The following is a 25795-nucleotide window of genomic DNA, read 5'->3' as shown; positions in this document are numbered from 1 at the left end:
CTTGATCACTCAACGGCAAGATTTATGTTGATTTTTTCATTTAATTCTATAAGTCAAGTCGTATTAATGATCGAAGATAATCATTTTATGCTGAGGCGACTTACAAATGTCGTACATGAATTATCGAATGAGATAAAAACGTATGAACAAAACGATAAAATCTGTTTTAAATTTATGGATGCATTACGGATGGCGAGAAATTCCTTTCGTTAGAGAATTCCGGATGAGTTCAAAGGTCCCCAAGGATATTCACTCTTGTGAGCATATCTTCCATGTAATTGGCTTTTCGGTTTATGATTCAGGAAAAAAGCGTTGATCAATCGGCAGTAGAGAGAGATAAATAAATGAGCCACGAATGCGACATGAGTTCGAGGAAAGTCGAATTTATCGACGTCGATTAGAAGGTTTTTGCGACGAGGAAAATGGAGCCCCAATTTTACGGTTGAGGCGACGTTGCCGAGTTCATTTTTCGCACATTAATCAACAGTATAACGCCCACCGACGATAAACAATACTAAAAATACAAATCGAATTTACCGATTCCAAGTTCCTTTTCAACCTCCAACAAATTCAATAAAAACATTTACTACTTTAGAAATCAAACACTGCCCATAAACAAGAAAGAAAAATTAGTGACTCAGCAATAATGAATAATAATTAATAAAAACAATAAAGGAACCGTGATATTTACTGGGAAGTTAACACCGCTCGCTGAAAAGACTTTCTGCCTTCAGACGTGTTCGCTCAAACGTTTTTTCACTTTCTTTTTTTCGCATTTCAGTGGTACAATGAAAAAGAAAAATGATAAAAAAATTTATTAAAAAACTACTCATATAATTTTCCTTAACGAAACAAAAGATAAGTCTTTAAAACGATATAAAATTGGATTATTACACGGAACAGTAGTAGTTTTAATGGTTTCATCGTATTGCTGCAATAGCTTCACCTAGAAAATGGACCTTCAATGGAAAATCAATAGTGAACGAAATTTTGCGAACAATGTTGTAAAGTGCACATAATTATTGATGCGTTCCATAATCATCAGTTTTTACATAACATTTTGTATTGCTCCTTGCGGAAACTACTTATGTGACAATGTCTTTATCATCACACACGAAGAAAAAAATGTCCTTCTACGTGATTTCATCGAGTCATTTAATTTTTAGTTGCCAATTCATATCAACGCTCGACGATAAGAAACGTCTCCGTTATGTCACAGAACCAGATCCGTTAGCTCGATTGCGCTCATTTATAACTATCGCGTGTGTCATTCTTTGTCGATCTATTTTGCAAACACTTCTAAATCAAAGAGAATTTTCGTTCGAATCGAGCATATTTCAGATCGGAGCATGAAAAATCAATCATGAAAATGATTTTTCAATATACTCCTCAAGTTTGGCATTCCGAGTGCATCAGCAAAAAGAATCAGATCAGACCAAAGGGATTTGATGAATCATGAAATATTTTGTCGCTCGTCCATTTCGTCTGGAATATCCCGTGCACATGCATCCATACGTACATATATTTATCGCGTGTGCATTTCATCACGTAGTACATGTACGAAGACATTGTCGCGATCTCTTTAAAAGGGTGGGACAAGAACGTGAATGATTAACAGACAGGAAAACCCAGGCGAGAAGCAAAAAATATTGGAAAAGAGAAACCGTTTAACACTCGTGTATCTCGTGTGCCATTGTCTGCTTGCTCTTAGAACATCACACTGCGATGGTAAACCAGTACGATTCATAGATCTCCGATACTCCGCTGCTCACTCAACTACTTTCATTTTCGTAGCTTTGAGTTGTTGATCCCGTTATTCGAGAAGTCAAATCGTCGTTTTTCCTCGATTGTCGTGATCGGTCGGTTCGGTTAGTTGAACTCAACACCGACTGTTTTGGGTGAGTTTGCATATTTTATATATAAAAAAAAAAAATTGCATGAGTTTGGACCTTTGTAATCCAGTCGTTCGTTCTAATGATTCTCTTAATAAATGTCGTCCGTCGATTAACCAAAAGTATTCGAGAAACTGGAAAATGGTTTCCTCTCTCTTCTTCGTATCTGGTAATCGGATATACTTTGAAAAAATTTTAAAAATACGACTTTAATTTTTGATGAAAGAAGACCAACGTGTGTTTTTATTATACATCTAATGATTTTATCTCATGCAAGTAAACTACGCAGCGTCGTTTTCAGCCGCTGTGCGACTGTCAATAAATGCTTTCCGCTGTGAAGTTATTTTTGTTAAAAGTGTGAATCTGTAGTCGATTTTTTTAATGACCCTTCGATCAATTGCATCTTTTTCCATTCATATAGTTTTTCATTTTATGTACATTTCTCTAAAGTACACGCTGTACAATTAGCTATAATTTACGTAACGTGAAAATAGCTTCGGCAGTTCTACAGTGAGTAATTTTCTTGAGCTGATGCGTGACGAGCATGTTTTTTTTTTTTTTTTTAATATATAAACTCGATTCTTGAATGGCTGTGTCTCAAGGCCCTCTCGAGGCATTGTAACGAACGACGGAGGCCTCAAGTTGGCACAAGGATTCACGAGCCTTTTCTGCTGCAGACTTACAGCTCGCGTTCGCAATACCGCTGCGAAGTAGAAAAAATCAGGCAAGGAGAATGATGCATTTTGATGAAGGAAATACTCGTCGTGTTTCGTTTTTTTTTTTTTTTTTATCGAATGCTCGCAGTCGGACGTACAATTAGATAATGTTACGACACCAATAATTCGATTTAACGTTATTAACCGTTCTGATTTCTTTGGTTTTTTATTGTCGACGGTGAGGTAAAAATGTTCACATATTTAAATCAAGCTCCCGTAACATTCGAATCTAAAAAAATGTAACAATTTCCTTCATATTTGTAACGTTTTAAACTACCATTCCAACACTATTATTTCGCTTTCAATGAAAGAGAAGCTAGTCAAAAGGATTTAAATTGAATGAATTCAATTCATCAATTCATCCCTCATCATTGCAGATTTCGAAGATTTCGTTGTCACCGTTTTCCCCTCCCAAACTGAAGGGTTTTTTTTCATTTTCGTGTCTCTTAATCTATCGTCCCAGTATACACAATCAGTATGAATGAAAAGAGAGTGGGGCGTGGTGATGCAGGTCATGGAATGGTTCATATATAAGTCCAGGTAGCGACAGCATCCTCAGTCAGATCAGTCCGTATCACAACAACCGAATCGAATTCTTCGCATCTAGTTTGTGTGCTGGAAGAAGAGAAATACCGGTGCGTCGCCTTTCACTCGGTTATTTTTTTTTTTTTTATGGGGAGTTTCCAGGCGATTTCTACGCGCAATACTTTGGGCCGGCAAAAGTATCGAACGAACTGAATACGGATAAAAAGTGTTCACGATCCTGTGAGAATATTCATTTGACCACTGAATTTTGCTCACTTCTCGTTAGAATAATTTACTGTTGTGCTTCATGGTGCTCCGAGTGTTTGACGGTTCAATGATTGAATAATTAAACGTTATATTGATCAATACATTTATTCCTGGTTATCGATCGTATTTGCACGCAACGATATCGTTCATCCGACACCGAAACTTAGTCGTAGGCAATGTCCTTCGCGATTAGCACATTATTTTTCACATTAAATTACCATTGTTATCATTACTTATATACATTTATGACGTTTACGGATTGAATAATGACGTAACTACGTTTCAGAAGTTGAGAGTGTGCGAGCAGAGCCCAAGTGCGAGAACTTGTGGCTGTTTTTTCGGTTTCCAAATTTTCGAGCTACACATGCGACAGATTCTAGTTTCTTTTCTCATCTGGGTTATTCGTTCACTTTTGTTTCCACTCATCAATCGATGAATGGGTAACAATAAAAATTCATAAAACGTATTATACAAATGCAAATTCAATTGGTTTGCTAGAACAAATCTTTCAAGAATCTTCCAATCAATTTCTATCTCGAGTCATTCAATGATATTTCGATCTTCGGAGCGTAAGATTGTAAACATCACTCGGTCATAAACACAATTCTGGATATTTGTGTGACTTTCGACCGCCCTTCTATCAATTGTCTACTTTCTGATAGTAGTGTTCACGTCAGAATCTCTCCGGATTCTTCTCGAACACTCGACAAGACAGATTTTTAAAAGAATTTGTACGGTTTTTATTACAGAACTCAATACTTCGACCATGAATGCCATCGTGCTGGTGTTGGCTATCGCGGCCTTGTGTAATGCACAGGTAAGGAAAGTGAACGTCGAGAAAACGGTGTTTGACAACGTGAGACGAAACGATCAAAATATTCTAAAAAAGAACGAACAGAAAATCGACGAGAATGATCCTCCAATGAGTACAATTAAACTGTTTTGCCACAGAATATGCAGGCTACCGTCAAAATGACGCCGCACGACCCCTCAAGCAATGTGACGGGGGTTTTGTATATGATGCAACAGGGACCGAGTGCACCAGTCGTCATCACTGGAAACCTCACGGGTCTCTCACCCGGGCTGCATGGCTTCCACGTTCACGAAAAAGGAGATTTGAGCAACGGCTGCTTATCAACCGGGGCTCACTTCAATCCCTTTAACGTAAATAAGAATTATTTTTTTCTCGTCCATTATTCTCTCTTTCCATTGAATCGTGTAAAATATTCAATGGAATCCCGGGAAACCAAATTCCAAAAATCTATGAAAAGGCCTTTGATAATGAACCATTTTTATTCGCACCATTTTTTCATATTTTTGAATGATTTTCTGAAAAAACTGTTTGTAACTTATAATAAGCGCTGTTTTTCGCATTGATACACGAACCCGAAAGTTTATAGTTACCGTGCTTGTTCATTCACATTTCCGTAAAAATCAACAGCATAGTCATGGGGCACCACAGGACCCAGTGAGACACGCCGGTGATCTTGGTAACGTCCTGGCCAACGACGGAGGGGTTGTCAACGTACATATCACTGACACTGTTATAAACCTAACTGGGGAGAACAACATCCTCGGATTATCGATTGTCATCCACTCTGCACCCGATGACCTTGGGAAGGGTGGTCACCCGCTTTCATCGACAACCGGAAACGCTGGTTCTCGAGTAGCGTGCGGTGTCATCGGACGAATGTAGGTGTTTTTCTCAACTGGAATGTCAATATTTAAAATGTTAAAGTTCATTTAATTTTCCTGAATACGATCGAGAACTAATAGTGTGCATTTTAGACTGAAAAAATGTCATTTTGACGATTATTTCATTAAAATCGTCACTCTGAATTTGGACCCATATGAAGATTATTTTTGCGTGTAAAAATTGAAAACGATTCGATATGAAACAATGAAGAAAATTCGATAAAAAAAAAATATGTTTGGAAGAACAACTTTTGAGGAAAAACTGTGCTGGATCTTTAGATGATAATAGATGTCTTCGATCTTGTTCGATATCGATCTCTTGATTCTTTGTTTTCAGGTGACTAAGCAAGCGCGAGAGTTCAAGCAGTTCTCGTTCCAACATAACTGCAGCAACAATTGTTCTATCGTTAATTATTTCGGTTTTTGTCAAAACCGATATCATTGATAATCTGAAATGAAAATGGCTGGATTTGGAATAAGAATATTCCGAAGATTTTTGGAGTCTTATTTGCACAGCAAGAATGAAAACGTTTAATGATTTTCTGCAATAAATACGAACCGGTTTCTGCAAAGTGAATCTTGACAATCATTCCCGGTGCAGATTTTTTCTTTTTTTTTTTAATTTTTGGCTTATCGTAGATTTAACCAGTTAACACATTATTAACAACGGGCTTACTAGAATTTTATCGATATATTTTGTGAAAATGTAAATTCTCGTCAACTCTTTTCCGTCACAATCGTAACCACTGGAAGATGGTCCGTGTGAGAAAAAACGCCAAAAACTCTGATGAACGAAAGGAATAATCGTCCATTTTGAGCCTTCAACTTGTTTTAGAAAAGTAAATTTACACTATTTTTATCGAAACACCTGCTGCTTGCGGCTTCAACGTCGTATCCATGTAGAGGAAAAAATATCGTTTTTCCCCGATAGAACTTTAACAGATCGATGAGGTCAAAAGCGGTTTAATAGACAATCTCATAATAATATTTTCATAAATAACTAATAAATATTATGAAAAACACAATACAATGCAAATGTTTTTTCTTGCCTATTCTTGACCGATGACTTTACCAATATAATTACTTTCGGAGGCTTTCGTCGCTGACATTCATTGAATTTCAATTTCAAATCTTGACGATGAAAATTTTTTCGCCTGGTTACAATTGTATACAAATCGTGAAAAAATGCGGAGAATGGAAATTTGTATGAATTTATATGCTGACACCGCGATATCGTAACGCCACGTACTCATTTCATCTATACCTGTATAAATAGCGCCGCTAAAGTGGGAAAATGTACACTTCGTCTGATACCAAATGAAAGCACGTACAAACTGCCATCTACCAATTCTTCACAAGTATAAACTGTTTTTCGAATCTATAGTAGTTATTTGAGAAATATTCAGTAATTTTAAAATACATTAAAAGCCTCAATCAAATATAAAAATATGAAAACAAAGATCGACAAGCCGATCATGGGAAGCAAGGTAACAACGAGTACTACAGCAGCCGTGTTCATTTTCGTGGGATTAGCAATTGCCGAGGCATGCGATCATCGGATAAAACGAGAAACAACCGAAGTTCGTATACTTTTATACCTTTTATTTAATGATAAAACATTCAATTAGAGTTGAATAAAAATTGAAAAGTAATAACGAATTAGCATGACATTTTGACGTATAAGAACGAGTAACTTCAACATAATTCATTTCAAAAGTTGTATATTTCTATAGATGGTGGCATCAATTGAATTCAAGTCATTCGAAGGTCAGCATGGAACAGGATCTTTGACTTTTATCCAATTTTCATCGTGTGAAAATGTCTTATCACATGGTAGCTTCGAAAATTTGGATAATGGAACCTACATTGGTCTAATACACCAAGGCCAGAATATCGGTGTGCATTGCAACAAAGTGGGGAAAGCAATCTGTTTAAAAAAAAAAAAAAAAACCCAATGTAATTCAATGGAAAATAATTGAAAATAAATCTTTTTTATTCATTGAGTGAACTTGGCGAAACCGCTCGCGCTCGAGTGTTTTCTTTTTCTTTCTCTTGTGGTCCGTTGTCATGAACTCGAAATAACTCGAAAAAAAAAACAGTCAACACATCGAGTTGATTGAGGATGCATGTGCGTATTGAGAGAAAAAAAACCAAAATCAAATACGAAATCAGGATCTAAGGTAATGGCTTTCATATCATTATTCTTATTCTTGATGATCGCAATTCATTACATGGTTCAATTATTTTTGGCTGGTGATGGCCGCGGATTGATTAATTCATTACATGGTTTAACTCTTTTTCGGCTGGTTATGGCCGCGGATTGATTAATTCATTACATGGTTTAACTCTTTTTGGCTGGTTATGGCCGCGGATTGATTAATTCATTACATGGTTCAACAATTTTGGCTGGTGATGGCCGCGGATTGCTTAATGGTCTCATGATGCTCTTTTCGTATGACTTGATATCCCAATTTTAGCTGGTGATAACTGTGGATTCAATACACCAAATGATGACTATATAATTGTTTTTGGTTGCTGCGGATTGAATTGTTTTTTTTTTCAGTTGTTTTATTATACTATAATCAATCATTTTTGTGATTCATTTATATCAGGTGAAAAGACAGTTATATCCTGCTCTGGAATTGATCCGGAAATTATAACTCAACGTCACACGAAAAATTGAGATTTCCTGTTGACGAACCACCAGAAGAGGAATTAAAAGATTTTGTATACACAAAACGCAATCGCTCTTTTTAGTGTGAGAAAACATCACTTGCATGAATTTACTCTTATTTTTATGCACAACGCTTTTATCCCTCATTTACATTATTTACGTTTATAACAATACGTTAACATGCAGGAGAGAGAAGAACAACCGCAGCCTTTGGTGGCAATTTCTGAGTTCCCTTATTATCAAGAGCCCGGCGTTTCCGGATTTTCAGAATACGCATCAATGGAAAGACGTAACAGGAATTCCATCATTGATCGAATTCTCGTAATTCATCGAGTACCATCGAACATCCAATATTTTTACAACGAGGCTTTGAATAACGGACATCACGCGTCTAGTATCATGTGTGGTTTGATGTAAGTGGATCCAACTATTATTTTTTTTCATTCTAGCGATTATTCGTGAACGAAATTTAATTGAAACTCTAGAATTTTTTGTTGCACGTATTTTACAACATTTTTTTCATCAGGCTAGAAAATTTGAAAATAACTCGTTCCTACTCGAAGCTAATTTCGTTCAGAAAGCGTAAAATTTTGTTGCGTTCTGTTGAACGTATTCAATGGAATATTTCATGGTTTAAAGAAGAATTTTCTTAAATGGAATAGAAAAAGTTTTTTAGTTTTTTTTTTAACTAATCATCTACAAAAATCGCATCCTCGAATGCAAATTTTGAAAATCAGAGTTAACCGTACTATTCAACGTTTTTGTTTTATCCAATGATGCAAAAAAATCTTCCCGGAAAAGAAAAAACGTTTCGGTTTTGCCCCAACAGAACGGTGCTGTCCTTTTGTTTCGAAACTCATTTGATATTTTCGAAAATTTGATTCTTCTCTGTTTTTTGTTCACAGCACTTCTGCCACAGAACGAAAAAAAGCGGATCTTACATACAGAATCGTCCGTGGAATCCAACATATAATTCGTTGGTTATGGAACAATAGGCTCAGCGTAGCAAATAAGTTAGCTCAATTCATTGTCAGTCTGTCTTCTGACTCCGAGAAGTTCTGACTCAGCGAATGATCGAGCCAGTGAAAAATTGTATATAAAATAACATTATCCCTGATGGCCAACACAGGAATTTTAATGAACAATCATTGGCCATTGGTGGAATAATATAATAACAAAAAATTCAAGAGTCTCAGTATAATTGTCCTGGAAAATCTTTGTTAATTATATTTCACATTTTATCTTGAAGTTTTCATAAATCCTCATCTCAATACAGGAATCCAACTTGAATGAATTGTCATTTCTGTTAATAAATGTATAATAATTAATGTAATTTAATACTGGAATGTTTTGTAATTATTTCTTTCCGCAAACATCCATATTCTTTTACCGATTTGTGACAAAATTTGGCAACATTTTAAATAAAAAATTGATCAAACAGTACTTTTTGTGAAGCAACAGCAATAAAAATCGTACATGCCATACACGCTCATTTCAACGCATCAAGGTCATTTTCTAGCAGACGAATTTGATATCGTGAGATAAGAATGAGTTATGAAAATTCAACAATATTAGAAAAGACAATTATTGACTAAAGACGGTGCTGCAGCAGCAGATAATAAAAACTGTCCTCGATTACGTTTGACATTGAACAAAATTTGATAAAATTATTCGATACCGAAATTCCCAAACTTTGTTCCCAAGCGACGAGTCGTGTATTGAGCTTCAAATATTTCTCGTTTCAACCTTAGCGAATGATTCAACAATTTTTTCGATTCCCCTCGTTTAAAAAAATTCAAAGAATTACAGCCATAACGATAATGTGTCTTTTATCGGTCATCATTTTTTGTGGGAGTATTATTCAACAAAGCTGTTCGTGTTGTTGTAGGGTTAGTCATCAATATTTGTTAATCATGATAATAATGTATATTCCATGTAAATCGAAGACTCAAAAAAAGAGATAATGCTAGGAAAAATAACAAAAATTGTAGTGAACGAAAAAGAAGATAGAGCAATTATTTAGAATGTCGACAATTAATTTTCAATGAGTTAATTTACACATTTTATTTGAATTATTGTTTCGCGCTAATACGATGTTTTGCCTGAATAAGAAAACATGCATCATTTGTTTTTATCCAGCTTCCATTCGAATAGTTCGATAAAATCGGAAATGCCTTGACGAACCTTCTCATGATAGAATTTCCAAAAATTATAAATAAATATTTATTGAACAAAAAAATACCAGTCAACCGATTGTTTTTCTCCTCAAAAAATGTATGAAGCGAGTCTTGTCTTCGACATTGATCTAATCTCTATGTTTTCATATAAATGCAGGACCATGAAACTATATTCTCGTAAAAAAAATAATTAAAAATGAAACGTGGGGAAATGTGGAAAATGAATTCCTGTTAATCTATATATACGTGGGTGCCAATGTCGTATCTCCACGTTAAAAGTCAAACGCTATTCCACCTGTACCTATATAAATACTGATTAAGTGAAAAATTATATGGGTCATTCCATGTCAATTCAACGACGTTGCGACGGTGACCCTCTTCGATTTTTTTGATTTTTTAACTAAATTTTTCGCTCGTTATTTCCACCCATTCCGAAGCTATCAATTTTTGCTTAAAGATGTATATCTCTGACTATAATTATGATAATGTCACTTAACACGAGCGAGAACACGGGCCATTTTTTTTTAATTTTAGCGCTCTTTCTAAATTAAAATTAAAAAACGGAACAATCATTTTTTTCAATGCTGTTTCAGCTATTTTTAGTCGAAAAATTGATTTTTCGTTCAATGGGTTACTTTCGATTTTTTTCAAAAAAATTCACAAAATTCAACGTTAAAAAACCAAATTTATGAGGCATGTTGCAAGATAGGCTTCGAATAACTTCTAGTAAAAAAAATTAAAAAACTTATTTTCCTTGTCATTTTGATTTGTTTTTTCTTTCTGAGATCACGTAATTCCTCTAATCAGTCTTAAAATCCATAACTTTTCTCGTACATTTTACATCTTACTTGATTCATTATCATTACAGACTTTTTCTTTCATTTCTGATTATTTTGAATACTATGCGTTTTTATTATCATTGATTTAGAATTATAGTCTTTTTAGACTAATTGCGTTATCAGTATTCGATGTAGCAGGATAAATTTGTTGTTTATTGGGTATGGATTTAGCACTCATAAAACAATTCAAAAATTTTTTCTCTATTGATTTATACTGAGTTTTAGACGAAAATTTAACTTTAACATGCGGTAAATTATACAGTTGAGAAACCCATTCGTAAAACTGTTGTGTCGTTGTGATTTGCTGATCAAAAGGTAACTTTGCTGGCTTTTAAAAACTTTTGCTAACTTTGCTAGAAAAGGACTTGCTCTAGCAGCCATCCTTTTCACGATCCCACCTACACCATCGCAAGGCCCCTTACCACATACTAAAGTTAAATTTTCGTCTAAAACTCGGTATAAATCAATAGAGAAAACACTTTTGTATTGTTTTATGAGTGCTAAATCCATACCCAAAACCCAACAAATTTATCCTGCCACACATCTAGAAAGACTATAATTCTAGATCAACGAAAATAAAAACGCATAGTATTCAAAATAATCGGAAATAAAAGAAAAAGTCTGTAATGATAGTGAATCAAGTAAGAAGTAAAATGTAAGAGAAAAGTTATGTATTTTGAGACTGATTGGAGGAATTACGTAATCTCAGAAAAAAAAACAAATCAAAATGACAGGGAAAAAATAAGTTTAAAAATTTTTTTTACTAGAAGTTATTTGAAGCCCATTTTGCAACACGGCTCAAAAATTTTGCTTTTTAACGTCATCTTTTGAGAATTTTTTTGAAAAAATTTTTTGACTAAAAATAGCCGAAACAACATTGAAAATAATTATTTATATAACGCAACCACGTTTTCCTCGCTTTTTCGAGCGTGCCAGCGGTACGTGAAGCAGGTGTTTTACCGACTCTGTTGAAGTAGATTAGTAGTGGGGGTATGACAAGCACCACTTTTAACTCCTAGGAGTTAAAACTATACTTTTACGTACTCTGCGCATGCGCTTTTCTCACACGGCCCATTCATCATTGTACACCACTGTGGAGTAGAACTGCTGCCATCGGTTGCTTGTTCGGAGAACTATTCGCGTATGGGAAATGTTTTCAGGAAGGACGGAGACATAACCTCACTTTTACACGAAAAGACATCGTGTTGTCAAGTCCGTGAAAACGTGAAAAGTTATCTGACAAAAACATGAGTGATCAAGACAAACATAGCAGTGATGAGTGGCTACAATGAACGCCACCAGAACTCAAAGAAGCTGCGGAGAATACTAAGAACGAGTTATTACCGACAAAATCAAATAAAATTTATGAATCCACGTACGACACATTTGTAAAGTGGAAGCACGTTCACAAAACCAAATTAACGTCGGAATCGATTATGATAGCTTACTTCAAGGAACTGAATGGAAAATATAGATAATCGACTCTATGGTCAATATTTTCGATGTTGAAAGCCACCTTGAAGATTAAAGAAAAAATCGACATAAATAATTATCATTCACTCAAGGCTTTCATGAAGAAGACGTCATCGGGATTCATGAGCAAAAAGTCGAACGTGCTTTCGGCGGCAAATGTCGAAAAGTTTTTATCTGAAGCTCCGGACCATGAATAATTAGCAACAAAAGTAAGTTAACAATTTGACAAAATATTCGTAATACAAGTTTGCAACTTTTTTCATATATAACTAATGTGACGTGACATTTCTGCTCCGCCACTCGTACGGACGTTGTCGACCAGTGGACCGGGTTTACGGCCCCTTTTGACGCCCCTCGACTCGTCGGGCGATGTTCGGAGTGAGACTCAGCACCACGTAGCCCTTAAGGTGATCTATCACTTGCGCGAGTGCGAGAGAGATAACTGCAAAATGGTTGCACGGTTTACTCGGACACCCTTGATTTTTTGAGAAAAATAAAAGTTACACCTTGTTCTCTGATAAAATGAGAATAGCGTGTAACTTATATTTTCTTTAAAATATCAAGCTACTCGGAATAAACCGTGCAACAGGATTTTTACCGACTGAACAAGTGACAGAGCACCTTAAGTTTAGCTTAGAATGCGCCTATATTACCGACCGAGCGATACTTACCTTCTGTGACTACCTTTTACCTCCGAGTGCAGGGTAGAGAGAGAATTTTAGTTTGCCTATTTTAAGCGTTAATGATGTTTCGTTTTGACAGTGGAGTTCGATATTGGAGCGAGTTGGTGTTGTCGATACCACCGGGGCCTCGCGACAAATACTAGTCGGCTTGCTTCCCGGCTGTTCGGGCCGATCTCGCTCGCAAGAACCATTCCTCCCACACCGTCTACGAGCACCGAAAAACAATCTCGACCTACGGGCGGTTGAAAGAACACGCTGGCATTGGCCATTTTATGAACGCCGCCCGTCTATTTCCCGCCGTAGCAACCCCGAGTTGCACCGCCCGCACCACCGTAGATTCGGGTGTCAAAGTCCGCGTGAACCGGCGCCTCGTCAGGTGGGATCTGGGGGAGTTTTCCGGAGGTGAGGTGCTGTTTTACCTGGTGGTTGTTTTGTGGGCCCACCACGCATCCTAGACGTCAGGAATCGTGAGGGAGGCCTCCCCTCAGCCTTCCGGAGCTGCCCGCCGGATCCCCAAGAGGAAAGACACCCGGATCACGGTTATCTTGTAGGGAGGAGTGCTTCGAGTGAGCGGGAGAGTCGAGAGCAGTGGAGGAATAAGTATTTGATCCGATCGTGCAATAAGCGTAGCAGCAATTAGGGCTCTGACGCACTCCTCGTTTGAAAATCCCGCGCGAAAGCGCGAACCCAGAGTTCACGCTCGGGTTCGCGCCTAGCGCGGGAGCGCTGCAGTACCTGGGCCTCATGGTGGGGACAACGCCGAATCGCGAGGACCGCTCGCACGCACGAGGAGTCTTTCTCCGAGCACCGTTCCGGCGAGCGTGTTCCTCGGTAAGTCCACTTCTCTTTCTCCATCGAGTTCGCTAGTTAAATCGAGTCATTTTGAGTTTCGGGATACAGTCCCGGTTTTTGTAGAGTTTTCCGTTTGGCCGTTGTAGTCGGGCACGGGGCCGAGGTATCGAGCGAGATTGTGGCCGATACTTCCCATGCTTATTCTTTAGTACGGCAGTTTTGCGTGGCTCGACTTGATTATCGAATTCACAATCCATTTGGTCTTCGCGTTAATCGATTAAATTCTTTTCCGCTCAACTATTTCAAAGATCTTAAGTTCCATTCTGATGTAATGTGGTCTTAAGCGCTGGAACCTTCCACGCCGTAACGTTGTTCTCTCTCTCTCTCTCTCCCTGCACGCGCTGAGGCTCTCGCCGGCCTGTTCGTTCGCGCCTTTGTTTTCGTTCCGTCTCTCTTGCTTGCGTGGTCGCGCGTCGTTTATACGGCAGTACCTTCTATCTTTTGCATTGAATATTTCTCGATTCTTTCTTTTGCCTGAGCCTTCACGCTACGATGCCTACTGCGTGTCGTACTTTAGTCACTTTCCGATACCTTTTTGCGAGCGGCGTTACGCCCTAAATTTCAATCCGTCCTCCTACTATCTCGATGTTAATTTTTCTATTATTTTATTCTCTAACCCCCGGTCGAGCGGGTGCCGCTACCTTTTGCCTTGTATTACCTGCGACACCGTTCGTTCTGACGTTGGCTATCTTTTGCCTATTACCTCCAGCCCCGCTTGTCGGGTCGCTGGCTACCTGTTACCTGCCATGTCAGAGCATCGGTTGTCGTCGATCTACGGCACCTGTGAGATCGCGGGGCGAATCGCTAGCCGTTCTCACCCGGCGGCTTCGCGCCCGCCGTACGCGAATTTCCCTCGTCGCGGCGCAAGGCATAACCGTTGTACACTCGGACTCGTTAGCTAATTACTTTCCCCCCCGGTTTTGTTTTATATCGCCTCCACTCTCTTTCTAATATATCTCTCGCTGTATTCTGGTTTATTCATCGAGCTTTCGAATAAATTGTGAAACTTTTTCTGAATTAGTTGTTTTGTGTCGGCTACATTTTTTTGTTGCGTTATGAATTGTTACTCTTTCCCAAGAACCCCCCCCTCTACCTTTTGTACCTCAGCTGAGCTGAGTAGCCGGACCGTCCTCGGTCACTTGTTTCCCTCGTGCTCTCTACATACACTCTAATTTTGCATGACGTTACCATCGCGAGATCCGACGAAATTCAAGTCGATTCATTCGGCGGTACTTTGTACCTGGCGCCCAGTCCGTTCTCGCAGCCGAAGAGTAGCGCGAGGCGAGGTGAGTGAGCCGGGAAGGGACGAATCGTACCTCCCCGGGAAAAATTCGTTACACTAAATATGATACGTCCTCTACAGGTTGCTCTAATTTTCGGAATATGCGGGGCTTGTCGCAGCAATAAAATAGCGAACATCACACTAAAAGACGTAAAGAAAGAAGGAAACCTGCTCGTTGTAAGTCTCCCGAACACAAAAACGAAGAAACCTCGTACCTTCGTCATTACAGCAGAATTCGCAAAAGTCGTACAACAATACACAGACCTGCGTCCACAAAATGCATCGACCGATCGCTTTTTTCTGAATTTCCAAGAAGGCAAATGTACTTCTCAAGTTATCGGCATACATAAATTTTCTAAAATGCCAAAAGAAATTGGCCGCGTATTTGAAATTGGATGACCCGGCGAGTTACACAGGACACGCGTTTCGCAGAACCTCTGCAACATTGCTTGCAGACAGCGGGGCCAACATCACGACGTTGAAGCGTCACACGGTGGATGGAAATTGAGCAACGTTGCAGAAGGCTATATCGAGGAGTCCGTAAAAAAAAAAAGTCGAAAATTGGTAACATTTTATCAACGGCGGTCAATTTTGCCTCAGCTGAACCTTTTGAAGAAAATACCAATGCTCCACCGCGAAAACATCAAAAAGTTGAAACGATTATGTCCTGAAAAACAATACAGAAACGTAGTTGACCGTGGTGACTGACAAAAATTCGCCAATGAAACGAAATTTTGTATTCAGCAACTGTACTGTTGTCATAAATCAAAACACAGTTGACCATGGTCACTGACAAACATTCGCTAATGAAACAAAATTTTTTATTCAACAACTGTATGCTGTTGTCATAAATCAAAAGTGAATATTGAAATTAAAAAACTTGACGTATATGAATAATTCGCTATCTTATTATTTCAATAACATTAAAAAACTACCATTGTTTTCCTGGGGGGGCTTCGCCCCCCTCCCCAACCCCCATCGCCGCTCCGCCCCTGCACCCCGCCGAGTGGCTGCCGCCCCCCGGACCCCGTGAGCCCAAGCTATATCTGGGTTCGAGAATGTTTTTTCATTTTGGGATGTATTCTGCATTAAGCTCGGAAACGTGGTTTGGTTATATAAAGTATCGTGTGCATCTCGGAGGCAGGGTGGATCTTTTCCTCCTTGATACACAATGTACTATTTTCCGTTTTTTAATTTTTATTTAGAAAGAGCTCTAAAATTAAAAAAAAAAATGACCAATGTTACGTGACATTATCATAATTATAGTCAGAGATATTTTTAAGCAAAAATTGATAACTCTGGAATGGGTGGAGATAACGAGCGAAAAATTTAGGTGAAGACTTCTTTTTACATGTATAAAAACATGTTAAAAAATTTTAAAAATCGAAGAGGGTTACCGTCGCAACGTCGTTGAATTGACATGGAATGACTTATATGTTTCAATTTCATCATATCGCATAAAGTATTTTCCCATCTGTATCTATATAAATACTGATACTGATCAAGTATATAAAAGAACGCTTTTCGAACGTCTCAGTTTATAGTAACAAACCTTACGTACGGACTTCACATCTCTCAGTTCTTAGCAAGTATAAATTGTTTTTTGTTCTGGTGTCCTTAATAACATTTCATATTTTCGAAGTACATTCAACGCTTTGGTTCGCTATCGTACCGACTGATATCACTGGAAAAATTAGCTTGCGTTCCATCCATTTTTTCACGTCAGGAAAAGTAAAAGTATAACAATGAAAAGAACCACGGCCATCTTCATATTTGTAGTCTTGGTGGCAGTCGAGGCACGTATCCACCGGCAAAAACGAGAAAACATAAACGTTCGTATTTCTATCACATCGTATCTAACAATGAAAAATTTGAGTTAAAAGAGAAAGAGATACGAAAAAAAGGAAGCGGTTTTAGTCGCATGAGCAAACCAAATTCTTTATGAAAATTGAACCGATCGGAATTACGAACTTTTTTGATTCTGCATGGGAGACACAATTTTTTTTTTCTAGTTAGTCGCGCTCTCGCGCCCCACGTCGGTGTTAGATGGTTTCGATAGAGCAGGATATTTAAATTTTACTCAAACTACGTCAGATAGTCCAGTCAATTCGAGAGCTTATTATGTGGGTCTGGAGGATGGAAAGTACATTGGCTTGATACACGAGGCACAAGAAATCGGTGCGAACTGCGATACAACAGGAAAAGCACTGGCTTCGTCATATGTAAGGAAAATATATTGACAAATTTTTTGTTTTTCAGAAAATCGAATGAGGGAGACATGGTGTGATTTTTATATTCGAAGTTCATTTTCTCTGGATCAGTGTTCGAATTTATTCATCGTCACTCTTGTAAACTTCTCATATAACACCTTTTTTCTGTCGATTTACATTTTTTATAATTTGCTATTAGGAAACAGGACCTACGAAACCGTTGATTGCCATCTCCGTGTTCGACTTTCGCTTGGATCAAGAAGTTTTCGGAGTCGGAGATTATCACGCATCATTGATAAAAGACAATCGAAATACTATTCTCGATCGAGTTCTTGTCATTCATCGAGTGCCATCGAATCTCGAAATCTTTTTCAAAGAGGCTCTCGAAAACGGACATCATCAATCCAGTGTCGTGTGTGGTTTTGTGTAAGTCGATTAAATCCTCATTGTCTCATTTGATGATCGCGATTTTCAAAAAGTTATTAAGGGGGTTCCAATCGTTTTATTTATTTGACGCTCCCCACAAATATCGTTTTGTTGAAAAAGAATTCTATAAAATGGAGATCGATGCATTAATCAATCGTATTTTTTAAATTTTTATTCGTAGCACTTTATTCGAAGAACCAAATGGGTCAGCATCACCGGAGGGACTATAAAAAAACTTGAGACCAAAATTCTCCACTGCATATCAAAGATGTGACTCACCATCGCAGAAATTATACTCCTTCAATTTTCCGATTGGCTGATCAATCACTGGCGAAACAACGAATTTTCAAGAACAAAATGTATTATTTTGAAATAATAAAGAATATTTGTTTTCTCTCATTACTAATTTGACTGTCATCCGAACTTCAACACCGTCATCGGCAATATCTGGCGCAATGACGGGTCCGTGAATCTGCTATTATAGTTATAGACCAGGAAATGAAGCATGCAAAGCGAGGCGAAAACACGCGAGACATGCGGTAAAATACACGTGTACTGAGCGTTTTCGCCGTGCATGTTGTTCGATTCTTATCACTTGACCGCTTTCGCGCGCTTGGCCGTTTTTGCTCATATTTGGGCCTAATTTTCACTTATTTTTTAGAATTTAAACGCAAAACGAAAAATGAAATTTCGTAGCTGAACACTTCTACCTGTAGAAATCGGTATGATAAATTGAAATCGCAGACGACCTTCAGGACATCCAGCCTCGTTGAAGAATATGCCACTCGAAACGTTTGATTGCAATTACTGAAAAAATAATTATTATCCAAGTTGAAATGGAGTAAAAATGAAACGCCATTTAAACATTTTTTTTTAAATTTTCTCCCTCAATTATCATTCGCTCGGGTTGTATCCAGTGCTCATTGTACTTGCATTGTTATTCCCTACACTTCGTCTTTTAAATTCAAGTTCATAACCCCATTAGTTTTTATTTTATATGCAAAAAACTAAAAAAAAACGTATTTTTCCATTATTTGTTAACAAAAAAATGAAAAACTTAAGTCGAAAACTATATAAACTTAATATTCGGAGACCCTTTTAGTGTGTGATAGCACTCGCGATTGTCAACCCCAATTGGAGGAAAACCGATACCAGCTTTATCTAATGCTCCTTCAACGTCAACAAAAAGGATCCCAGAAGGAAAACCCTGCGGATGAAGAGATGGCAAAAGCTAGTAAATTTCAAAACTATGTGTATATATTAACGACAAGTTAAAATTATGTATGACGACATCCTTTAGGGATGAATTAAAGCGTTCCGAATAAAGTGCTTAAAACACTGTTGAAGGCTGTCGCAGAAAGGTACTTTTTCGAGTGATTAAGCTGAGATCGCCAACTCGAATGGATCACTTGTCGAACCCGAGGTGCGGCTACAGCACCAGAGCGATCGCAGAACGCAGGTTCTATCGCTATCGAGTTCAAGGCCGAGGAATCTCGCTCGTTATACGATTAGTGGGGAATCGCGACTTTTAGGCGGCAACGATGACGAACGTTTTCTTTGAAAAGCCACTCCTCTAAAAGTTCGACACCGCGGAGTTATCACAGAATAAATGAGTAACTCCCATTTCCATAGTAGTTCAAGGAACGTTTTTGCGTTCGAGGAAAAATCTTTGTTGGACTCCTATTTTTCAATCGATCTTTAAATGGACCATCGTCATTTCAGGTTCCCATAGGCGAACGAAATTCTTAAACTTTTATCCGCGATCAAGAGTTACCTAATAAATAAAAATGAGGGAACGTGGCTCCGTCGATTTATGACATTTCGTCGTTTTGAAATCCGTCAGTGATATACGGTCTTTGTCGATTTATCGAGCCGAAAGTCATTCGTTTTAAAGGACACTTCGAGAGTCAATGTGGAAACTGTAGACATAAACTGTGTAGACACAGTAGCTCATTGTTGGCTGACAATTTCAAAAACTCGGAAGTCCCATTACGATTGTTGACATTCCAAACGTACGGAGTTATTATCTCCATTAATAACTAATGTTGTGCTTCTGAATTCAGTTGATTCGTTGTATGCAATTAGTTATAATTCGTACAGTTACGACTTGTGACCCCCCGGTATTTTTCAAGACATCATTGCTGGGTAAGATTTCCAATTTTGATTATTCAATTGATAGTTCTTCGTGAATTTTGCCGTTGAGCAATGATCGATTGGCATTGTGGGGTTGCCGATAGCCGAGTTTTTTTAGTGCCGAAAATAGCTATTTTGTAAAAAATTCGATTCTTTATTGTTGATAAACAGTATGTGGAAAGGCAATTTGGAACGGTTGGCGTGGTAACCATGATAGTATACACACGTTCACCCTTCATGTAACATTCCGAAGCTGACCTAATCGTCCGTGGAGGTTCGAATACATGTATATATTAATTTTTTTTTCTCCGAACCTGACCGAGTCTTTGTCGATGTCAACACCGACCCCGACTCTGAAACAATGGTTCACTTTGGAAGATATTTATCCTAGAAAAGAGAGAGAAAAAAAGAGGGGTTCAAATACGGGGGTGGGAGAAGTGGAAGGAATTACCGACCAATGGGACATTTCGAGGGCAACGCGCGGGAGAGCTTTTGCGTGTTTCGTGGAAATTCGATCGGAAGCTTGGAGCGAGAAAGTCGTTAGTCCACTTAAAGGTACACAAAGAAAAGTTTCAGTGTACCAACAGACTTTTGGTCGCAAGGATCTCTTGGGCCATTTGAAAAAACTAAACGAACGAACTAACAGACTGTTTTTCCTATTTTATAGTACATACAATCATTGTAAAGGATTTTTCGAAAAATATAATAATTGTGAGTGAAAAATATGATTCGTGAATTGACCGTGCCAGACAAAATCAATTGACATACATTTCATTTTATATTCGCGAGGGTGATGACCCAATGATTTTACGTAATTGGCCATCCTCGAATAATTTATACTCTCATGCATTTTTTGGTTGGTTTTAGTGACAACAAAAGATCTACGAAAATGGAGTCCTGTGGCATGAGTTTAATCAAGTACATTCTATTTATTTTCAATCTAATTTTTGCGGTGAGTAAATCCAAAATAAAATTCGTTCAATAAAAATTCGATTGCGTTGATATTTTTCAAAAAATGAATTCTCACTGACCAAATATCTTTATCTCATCGCGAAGATTTCGGGAATCGCAATAATCGCTGCTGGTGCATTGGTAGTGGCCGATGTTGGACAGTTCAGTCACTTTCTGGAGGGTCGAATAATCGCCCCACCGATTGTCCTCATAGTCGCAGGTTGTATTGTTTTCTTCATCGCTTTCTTCGGATGTTTCGGTGCGATAAAAGAGAATTATACGATGCTGATGATAGTGAGTATTTGAAAAAAGAAGGCTGAAACCGGTCGAGTTTTATATTCGATTTTTATTACGATTACGATTTTTATTACAACGATTAATCTATAAAGAACACCGAATCGATATGAGGCAACAAAATAAATTGAAATGAAATCGCAATTGTTCTTTATTTGTCAAGTTCGCAGTCGCACTGTTGCTCATATTCATCGTGGAAATGGCAGTTGGGATCGCAGCAGCTGTCTTCAAAAGGGATTTCGAAATGATACTTCGAAACTCCATGAAAGATTCGTTGGGGAATTACACGGATGCAGATCGAGTGGCTTGGGACAAAATGCAAACAAATGTACGTGAGTTAACTCACCTCGAATAACTTTCTCATCCTTGTACGATAAGCAATTATAATATTGTAAAAAAATCGTGGATTTAAGTTTAGTTTTATTCAGTTACATCAGAGACATTTCTCGTGACCCATTAATACACAAATATGAATATCCTTCTGCGTAAACATACATAAAGCTATGAGCGGATCGATGTAGCGAGACCGTTAAACGCGATAAAAAAAATCGATTGCCCGTGCTCACACACGAGAATTATAATACATACATATGTTTTCACACATAACATTGAACTATCGCACCATCATACAGTTAAGGTTTTTTTTTACGACTGTCCTACCAGTGTGACGGTACCTCGATGGATGTATGCGATCGTAAAAGTTGTGGACATGGTCTATATATAATCTATTATTTAATCACCATCCATGGTGAATCATCCAAATTATACAAAGCTTTCAGCTTCGTACTGTTTCGAATTCACGATTCACTTTTCCGAGTAAACTCTCATTTTTCCGACTTTAATCTCCGTAGTTAGTGGCGTGAGAGTTTGATCTTTATAGAGGTTCGCTTCATGTTCCTATGATTGAATTTCGAAGATTATTATTTTGGTCCTGAAAATCTGTTGGAAAATGGGGATTATCGCAAGTTCATTATCGCTATATACTTTGTTGTATTACAGTTGGAGTGCTGCGGAGTCGATGGTCCCGGGGACTGGGAACAACTCTCAATATCAGGGATCACCCAGCCTGGATTTCTGCCTCAGTCTTGTTGTAAAGATCTTCGACCGAACAGTTCCTGTCGATCATTCGATGTGCTCAGCCTTTCGCAAACTGGTTGCTATGCCGCTCTCGAAAACCGCGTGCACAAGGGCGCATCCGTTCTCATTGGGGTTGGAATCGGCATCGCATTCATAGAGGTGACTTTATTGAGATTTTTCAATACGAAAAAGATGTGGATTTGCTCGAAAGTATATTTCGGTCGGTGTAGATTCTTCGCTCACTCGGTAACTGTCAGAAGTTTTTTCGTAACTCTCTTTCAGCGATTCACTGGCATTCTCTATTATCGATATTGTTAAGAAATAATGATTTCTGAATGAGAAAAATAGAAAAAGAAACACTTTCTGATGAGAACATTTCTGCAAATGATGTTTGAAATAAATTCATGAATGAGTTTCTCACTCAAATTTTTCGAATTTGCCAGGTCGCCGGAATAGTTTTCGCTTGCTGTCTCGCAATCACTATAAAGAAGGAAGCCGGGGCGAAATGAGACGCGGAGAACTGATGTAACGACGAGGACATCAGCGAATAATGAAAAAATAATTTAAAAAAATTTCAACGATATAAAAATGGGGCATTATACTAAAAATACGTGTTCGATAATTCATTGAACGTGCGGACGAATGGCACTGAAGATTTTACTTTTGCATTCAAATGGTACGTGGGCTGCAGCACGGCATGAACAAAACTCGGATTGGATTATATCCGTGCCACGCCTGCACGAGTTTCCCTCAAATTTTATCAAATTTCGTGCAGCTATCGCCGAGAAAAACTCATTTTTCATTTCGCGGTGAGCGTGTTCCGCTCAAATAGTATTAAAAAAGTCTTCTTTTCTGCCAACTTATCACGTGGTTTCATCGAGTGACAGATGACTTTATCTCATACAAGTCATTTCATTGTTTGTTGTATCTTTATCACTCACAAATTTCATACTCATAAAAGCACAGCTGTTCCAGAGTACTAACGAGGTACCAAAATGAAAAGAAGACAAACGATAAGACTAAAATAATAAGGCGTGGATCAACCACACCCCTGACCACGCGATTTCAAATGTTTCCTAAGCACGTGACTGTATTCTCCTCGTATTTTTCAGCCTCTCCCTAAGCTATAAAACTTGGAGAAGGCAAAAGATTAATTTTTAAGATAATTGCGTGTCTGTAAACTTTAACAAGCATTACGAAATTCTCAGACAATGTTCACTAGCTAAGAGTGTCTAAACGTAATTTTCTCACAATTAATTGTGCCTGGTGTGATTTTAGATATAAGTAAAGAGACGAAAGTCATTCAAAAACAAAAGTTTGATCATACAAAGGGAATAAATCAATTTTATTCAACGTAGTAATATCAAAAACGGTTCATACCTTCACACGTAGCGTGTTCCTCTTCGTTAACAATATTTCTTTCATTGAGTTATTACATAATCGCATGAATACTGCAAACATTTGTAAACGTACAATTAATTAAAATAAATAAATTTCAAGCCTAATTCAACGATCTTCCGCCTCGTTCGGCGCGTGCGAAGTTTTTTCCAGTCTTTTATATCATCAGATTTCCGAGTCACGGCAATCCGCACTCGATTATCTTGCGTGAGGAATTTTGAATTGTGCACTCGGTAGAATCAGCCTTGAGGAAATAAGTGAAAAAGATTTACGATCGAGAATGGATTTTATAACGTTTTTAAAAATTTATAATCAATTTTCCAAGTAGCTAATAAGCTGATAAAACTACCTCCCGCAGTAGCGATTTTGAGCTGGTTGCTTGAGAAAGTTTTCGTGAGCGCTGCGGTAATTGAGAACAACCGGTAACTGTGTAGGACGTCGAACGTAGGCATTGACGTTACCGACTGACGGTGCTGGATCGACTCTCGGTATACTAGTGACAGTAGGTGGAATCACGCGTGACTTTATCAAACGTTGATAAACCATGAGCGACAAGATTATTGAATAGATCTGCAAATAATAAAAATCATTCTGCGAAATCATTTTTCGGTATACACTCCCTCGAATAAGCTAATAATTCATTATGAATAATAGGCTGACCTCGATTATGCCGAGAACCCCAAGAACACCGACGACAAACCACTTGCGGTAAATGAGAAAGTGACCAATTGCATCGCGACAACCAATTGTATGGACATCCGGTGAGTCCTTCGCGTCACAGATGTCGCTGGAAGAGCAGCAGCTTCGAGGCAAACTGGTGGAATCGTTTGACCAGTCGTCCAAGCCTTTGTAACCGCAGCAGTTTAACTGAGCCATGAAAATTAGGCAAACTTCCTCAGTGAAACTCGAAACTTCTCCTCTCCCCCCAATCTTTCTTTTACTTTTGACTCTTTTCATTACTTACGTGCAACTGAATCGCGTCAATAACGTCTCCATTGGCAGTCTCCTCTCCTAACATGTCTTCCTTTAAATCTGCATACATCTTCTCCTCAGCTTCGTAAGAGAATATAACGGTGACAGCAACGAGGGCTGATACCGAAACGAAAAGATACATTGTGCAAATGGCAAACTGAAAAACGTTTGTGAGTAGAACGATAAATTGGCACCGCCTTCACAACTTTTGTCCGGTCAACGTTTTCCCTCGATTTACACTCACCGTAATTATACCGCAAGGAGATTTTTTCTGCACCGAAATGAATCCGAGGAATGCATCGAGGAACGTCACAATTGATACAAGAAGAAGCAACAATATTGGCTTGCCTGAATAGTACTCGAGATAGTTTCCAAACATTGAAAATTCATATTTTAACGTGAGGCTCACCAACAACGTAATTGTCGATGTTATCTACGACAAAAAAAAACACTTTATCACGATTACGAACGCAGAAGGTGAACCCAAACAATCGAGGAGTTCGAAAGTGGCACTGTGCCACTCATCGGTTGATTGAAATGCACTTTTTTGAGAAAGAAAAAGTATGAAATCTCACCATTAATAAACTGTTAATCGTATAATTAGGGCAGGCTATTGGCACTTCTTTGGTTCGAGGATCAGCCATTATTGGACTGCGATTATTTGTGGGCACGTTGGCCCTTCGATATTTGCGAGGGAACTGACAGAAGGAGTGCGCTTAATATTCTTAATCTTTGGCTCTGTTCATTGATCTGATAAAGACATGTTTTCAACACAAATGTGCAACGATAACAATTGTTTTTTTCCTTCTGGATTTATTTATCAGTGAACAATTGAGTGCGAAGCCTTTCTTCCGCTCGAAGAAACGTTCTCTTATCGGATTCGTAACGAAATGATTCAATGGCTATTTTATCAACCTACAACTCACCGATTGACCGATGAGACTTGCTCACATTTTTCCAACATCTTTTTTCCCCCGTCAGTGACAGATAAAAGGAGAGCGACTCTAGTAACGCCTTCCGTTCTTTCTTATTTTCGTTAAGGAGATATTGACAAGGCTTTTGAGTGTAATTCGGATGGAGAAAATATTTCTCGTAGAAAAATTTCCGATTTGCAGCAGCTCGCAGAGTTGAAAATCGTTGAAATCTTCACGCCTTTCGGCCTGAATTTCAAAACTTTTAAAAAATTTGAAATCACACCAGGAGTGGTACCACTTGGATTTAATTAAATTAATTTACTGTGGGTACAGGTTATTTGCATA

General features: G+C 38.1%; 5 protein-coding genes and 1 long non-coding RNA gene across 9 annotated transcripts; 5 read left to right on the top strand and 1 right to left on the bottom strand.

The window, feature by feature from the left end:
• Positions 1–1582: 1582 nt before the first annotated feature.
• LOC122409294 (superoxide dismutase [Cu-Zn]-like) lies at positions 1583–6120 on the top strand. 4 transcript variants are annotated; one of them, XM_043416751.1, is made up of 6 exons: positions 1583–1728; positions 1795–1898; positions 4150–4217; positions 4352–4564; positions 4842–5092; positions 5433–6120. In XM_043416751.1, the coding sequence occupies exons 3-6, from the start codon at positions 4167–4169 to the stop codon at positions 5434–5436; spliced, it is 519 nt and encodes a 172-aa protein (XP_043272686.1). In that variant the 5' UTR covers positions 1583–1728; positions 1795–1898; positions 4150–4166; the 3' UTR covers positions 5437–6120. The 4 variants fall into 4 exon arrangements, with proteins under 4 accessions (XP_043272686.1, XP_043272683.1, XP_043272685.1 ...); XM_043416748.1 differs by having other exon boundaries at positions 1611–1898; XM_043416750.1 differs by lacking the exons at positions 1583–1728; positions 1795–1898 and adding an exon at positions 3102–3243.
• A 141-nt stretch (positions 6121–6261) lies between these two features.
• LOC122409293 (uncharacterized) lies at positions 6262–9107 on the top strand. The gene is made up of 5 exons (XM_043416746.1): positions 6262–6675; positions 6829–7017; positions 7836–7853; positions 7956–8182; positions 8675–9107. The coding sequence occupies exons 1-5, from the start codon at positions 6544–6546 to the stop codon at positions 8829–8831; spliced, it is 723 nt and encodes a 240-aa protein (XP_043272681.1). The 5' UTR covers positions 6262–6543; the 3' UTR covers positions 8832–9107.
• A 4610-nt stretch (positions 9108–13717) lies between these two features.
• LOC122408948 (uncharacterized) lies at positions 13718–15972 on the top strand. The gene is made up of 2 exons (XR_006260567.1): positions 13718–13772; positions 15157–15972. It is a non-coding gene; the product is annotated as an uncharacterized lncRNA (long non-coding RNA).
• Positions 15973–16639: 667 nt separating this feature from the next.
• Positions 16640–18056, top strand: LOC122408947 (uncharacterized). Its single transcript, XM_043416081.1, has 4 exons — positions 16640–16907; positions 17088–17297; positions 17485–17711; positions 17893–18056. The coding sequence occupies exons 1-4, from the start codon at positions 16821–16823 to the stop codon at positions 17939–17941; spliced, it is 573 nt and encodes a 190-aa protein (XP_043272016.1). The 5' UTR covers positions 16640–16820; the 3' UTR covers positions 17942–18056.
• A 2358-nt stretch (positions 18057–20414) lies between these two features.
• Positions 20415–23680, top strand: Tsp47F (Tetraspanin 47F). The gene is made up of 6 exons (XM_043416518.1): positions 20415–20555; positions 20712–20796; positions 20901–21089; positions 21253–21417; positions 22089–22325; positions 22610–23680. Exons 2-6 carry the CDS (start codon positions 20734–20736, stop codon positions 22673–22675), a joined length of 720 nt encoding a protein of 239 aa, XP_043272453.1. The 5' UTR covers positions 20415–20555; positions 20712–20733; the 3' UTR covers positions 22676–23680.
• LOC122409178 (23 kDa integral membrane protein-like) lies at positions 23483–25323 on the bottom strand. Its single transcript, XM_043416516.1, has 6 exons — positions 25112–25323; positions 24781–24969; positions 24529–24693; positions 24225–24431; positions 23914–24134; positions 23483–23808 (listed from the first exon to the last, which is right to left on the bottom strand). Exons 1-6 carry the CDS (start codon positions 25178–25180, stop codon positions 23763–23765), a joined length of 897 nt encoding a protein of 298 aa, XP_043272451.1. The 5' UTR covers positions 25181–25323; the 3' UTR covers positions 23483–23762.
• Between the last annotated feature and the right edge of the window lie 472 nt (positions 25324–25795).

Source organism: Venturia canescens, chromosome 4 (assembly GCF_019457755.1).
Source record: "Venturia canescens isolate UGA chromosome 4, ASM1945775v1, whole genome shotgun sequence".
Taxonomy (NCBI): Eukaryota; Metazoa; Arthropoda; class Insecta; order Hymenoptera; family Ichneumonidae; genus Venturia; species Venturia canescens.
The sequence above is the reverse complement of the archived record's forward strand: the minus strand, read 5'-3'. Positions and strand labels throughout refer to the sequence as shown.

What these genes read in the sequence shown, in the direction of transcription:
- LOC122409294 (XM_043416747.1), top strand. An exon ending in CGGCCTTGTGTAATGCACAG is followed by an intron (nt 4,218 to 4,351) that starts GTAAGGAAAGTG and finishes GTTTTGCCACAG; the next exon opens with AATATGCAGGCTACCGTCAA. An exon ending in CTCACTTCAATCCCTTTAAC is followed by an intron (nt 4,565 to 4,841) that starts GTAAATAAGAAT and finishes AAAAATCAACAG; the next exon opens with CATAGTCATGGGGCACCACA.
- LOC122409293 (XM_043416746.1), top strand. Translation starts at nt 6,544, where the DNA reads ATGAAAACAAAGATCGACAAGCCGATCATGGGAAGCAAGGTAACAACG. An exon ending in TAAAACGAGAAACAACCGAA is followed by an intron (nt 6,676 to 6,828) that starts GTTCGTATACTT and finishes ATATTTCTATAG; the next exon opens with ATGGTGGCATCAATTGAATT. An exon ending in AGTATCATGTGTGGTTTGAT is followed by an intron (nt 8,183 to 8,674) that starts GTAAGTGGATCC and finishes TTTTGTTCACAG; the next exon opens with CACTTCTGCCACAGAACGAA.
- LOC122408947 (XM_043416081.1), top strand. Translation starts at nt 16,821, where the DNA reads ATGAAAAGAACCACGGCCATCTTCATATTTGTAGTCTTGGTGGCAGTC. An exon ending in AAGCACTGGCTTCGTCATAT is followed by an intron (nt 17,298 to 17,484) that starts GTAAGGAAAATA and finishes ATTTGCTATTAG; the next exon opens with GAAACAGGACCTACGAAACC. An exon ending in AGTGTCGTGTGTGGTTTTGT is followed by an intron (nt 17,712 to 17,892) that starts GTAAGTCGATTA and finishes TTTTATTCGTAG; the next exon opens with CACTTTATTCGAAGAACCAA.
- Tsp47F (XM_043416518.1), top strand. Translation starts at nt 20,734, where the DNA reads ATGGAGTCCTGTGGCATGAGTTTAATCAAGTACATTCTATTTATTTTC. An exon ending in TTTTCAATCTAATTTTTGCG is followed by an intron (nt 20,797 to 20,900) that starts GTGAGTAAATCC and finishes CTCATCGCGAAG; the next exon opens with ATTTCGGGAATCGCAATAAT. An exon ending in ATTATACGATGCTGATGATA is followed by an intron (nt 21,090 to 21,252) that starts GTGAGTATTTGA and finishes TTATTTGTCAAG; the next exon opens with TTCGCAGTCGCACTGTTGCT.
- LOC122409178 (XM_043416516.1), bottom strand. Translation starts at nt 25,180, where the DNA reads ATGGCTGATCCTCGAACCAAAGAAGTGCCAATAGCCTGCCCTAATTAT. An exon ending in CGATTAACAGTTTATTAATG is followed by an intron (nt 24,970 to 25,111) that starts GTGAGATTTCAT and finishes TTTTTGTCGTAG; the next exon opens with ATAACATCGACAATTACGTT. An exon ending in TTGACGCGATTCAGTTGCAC is followed by an intron (nt 24,432 to 24,528) that starts GTAAGTAATGAA and finishes TTCATGGCTCAG; the next exon opens with TTAAACTGCTGCGGTTACAA.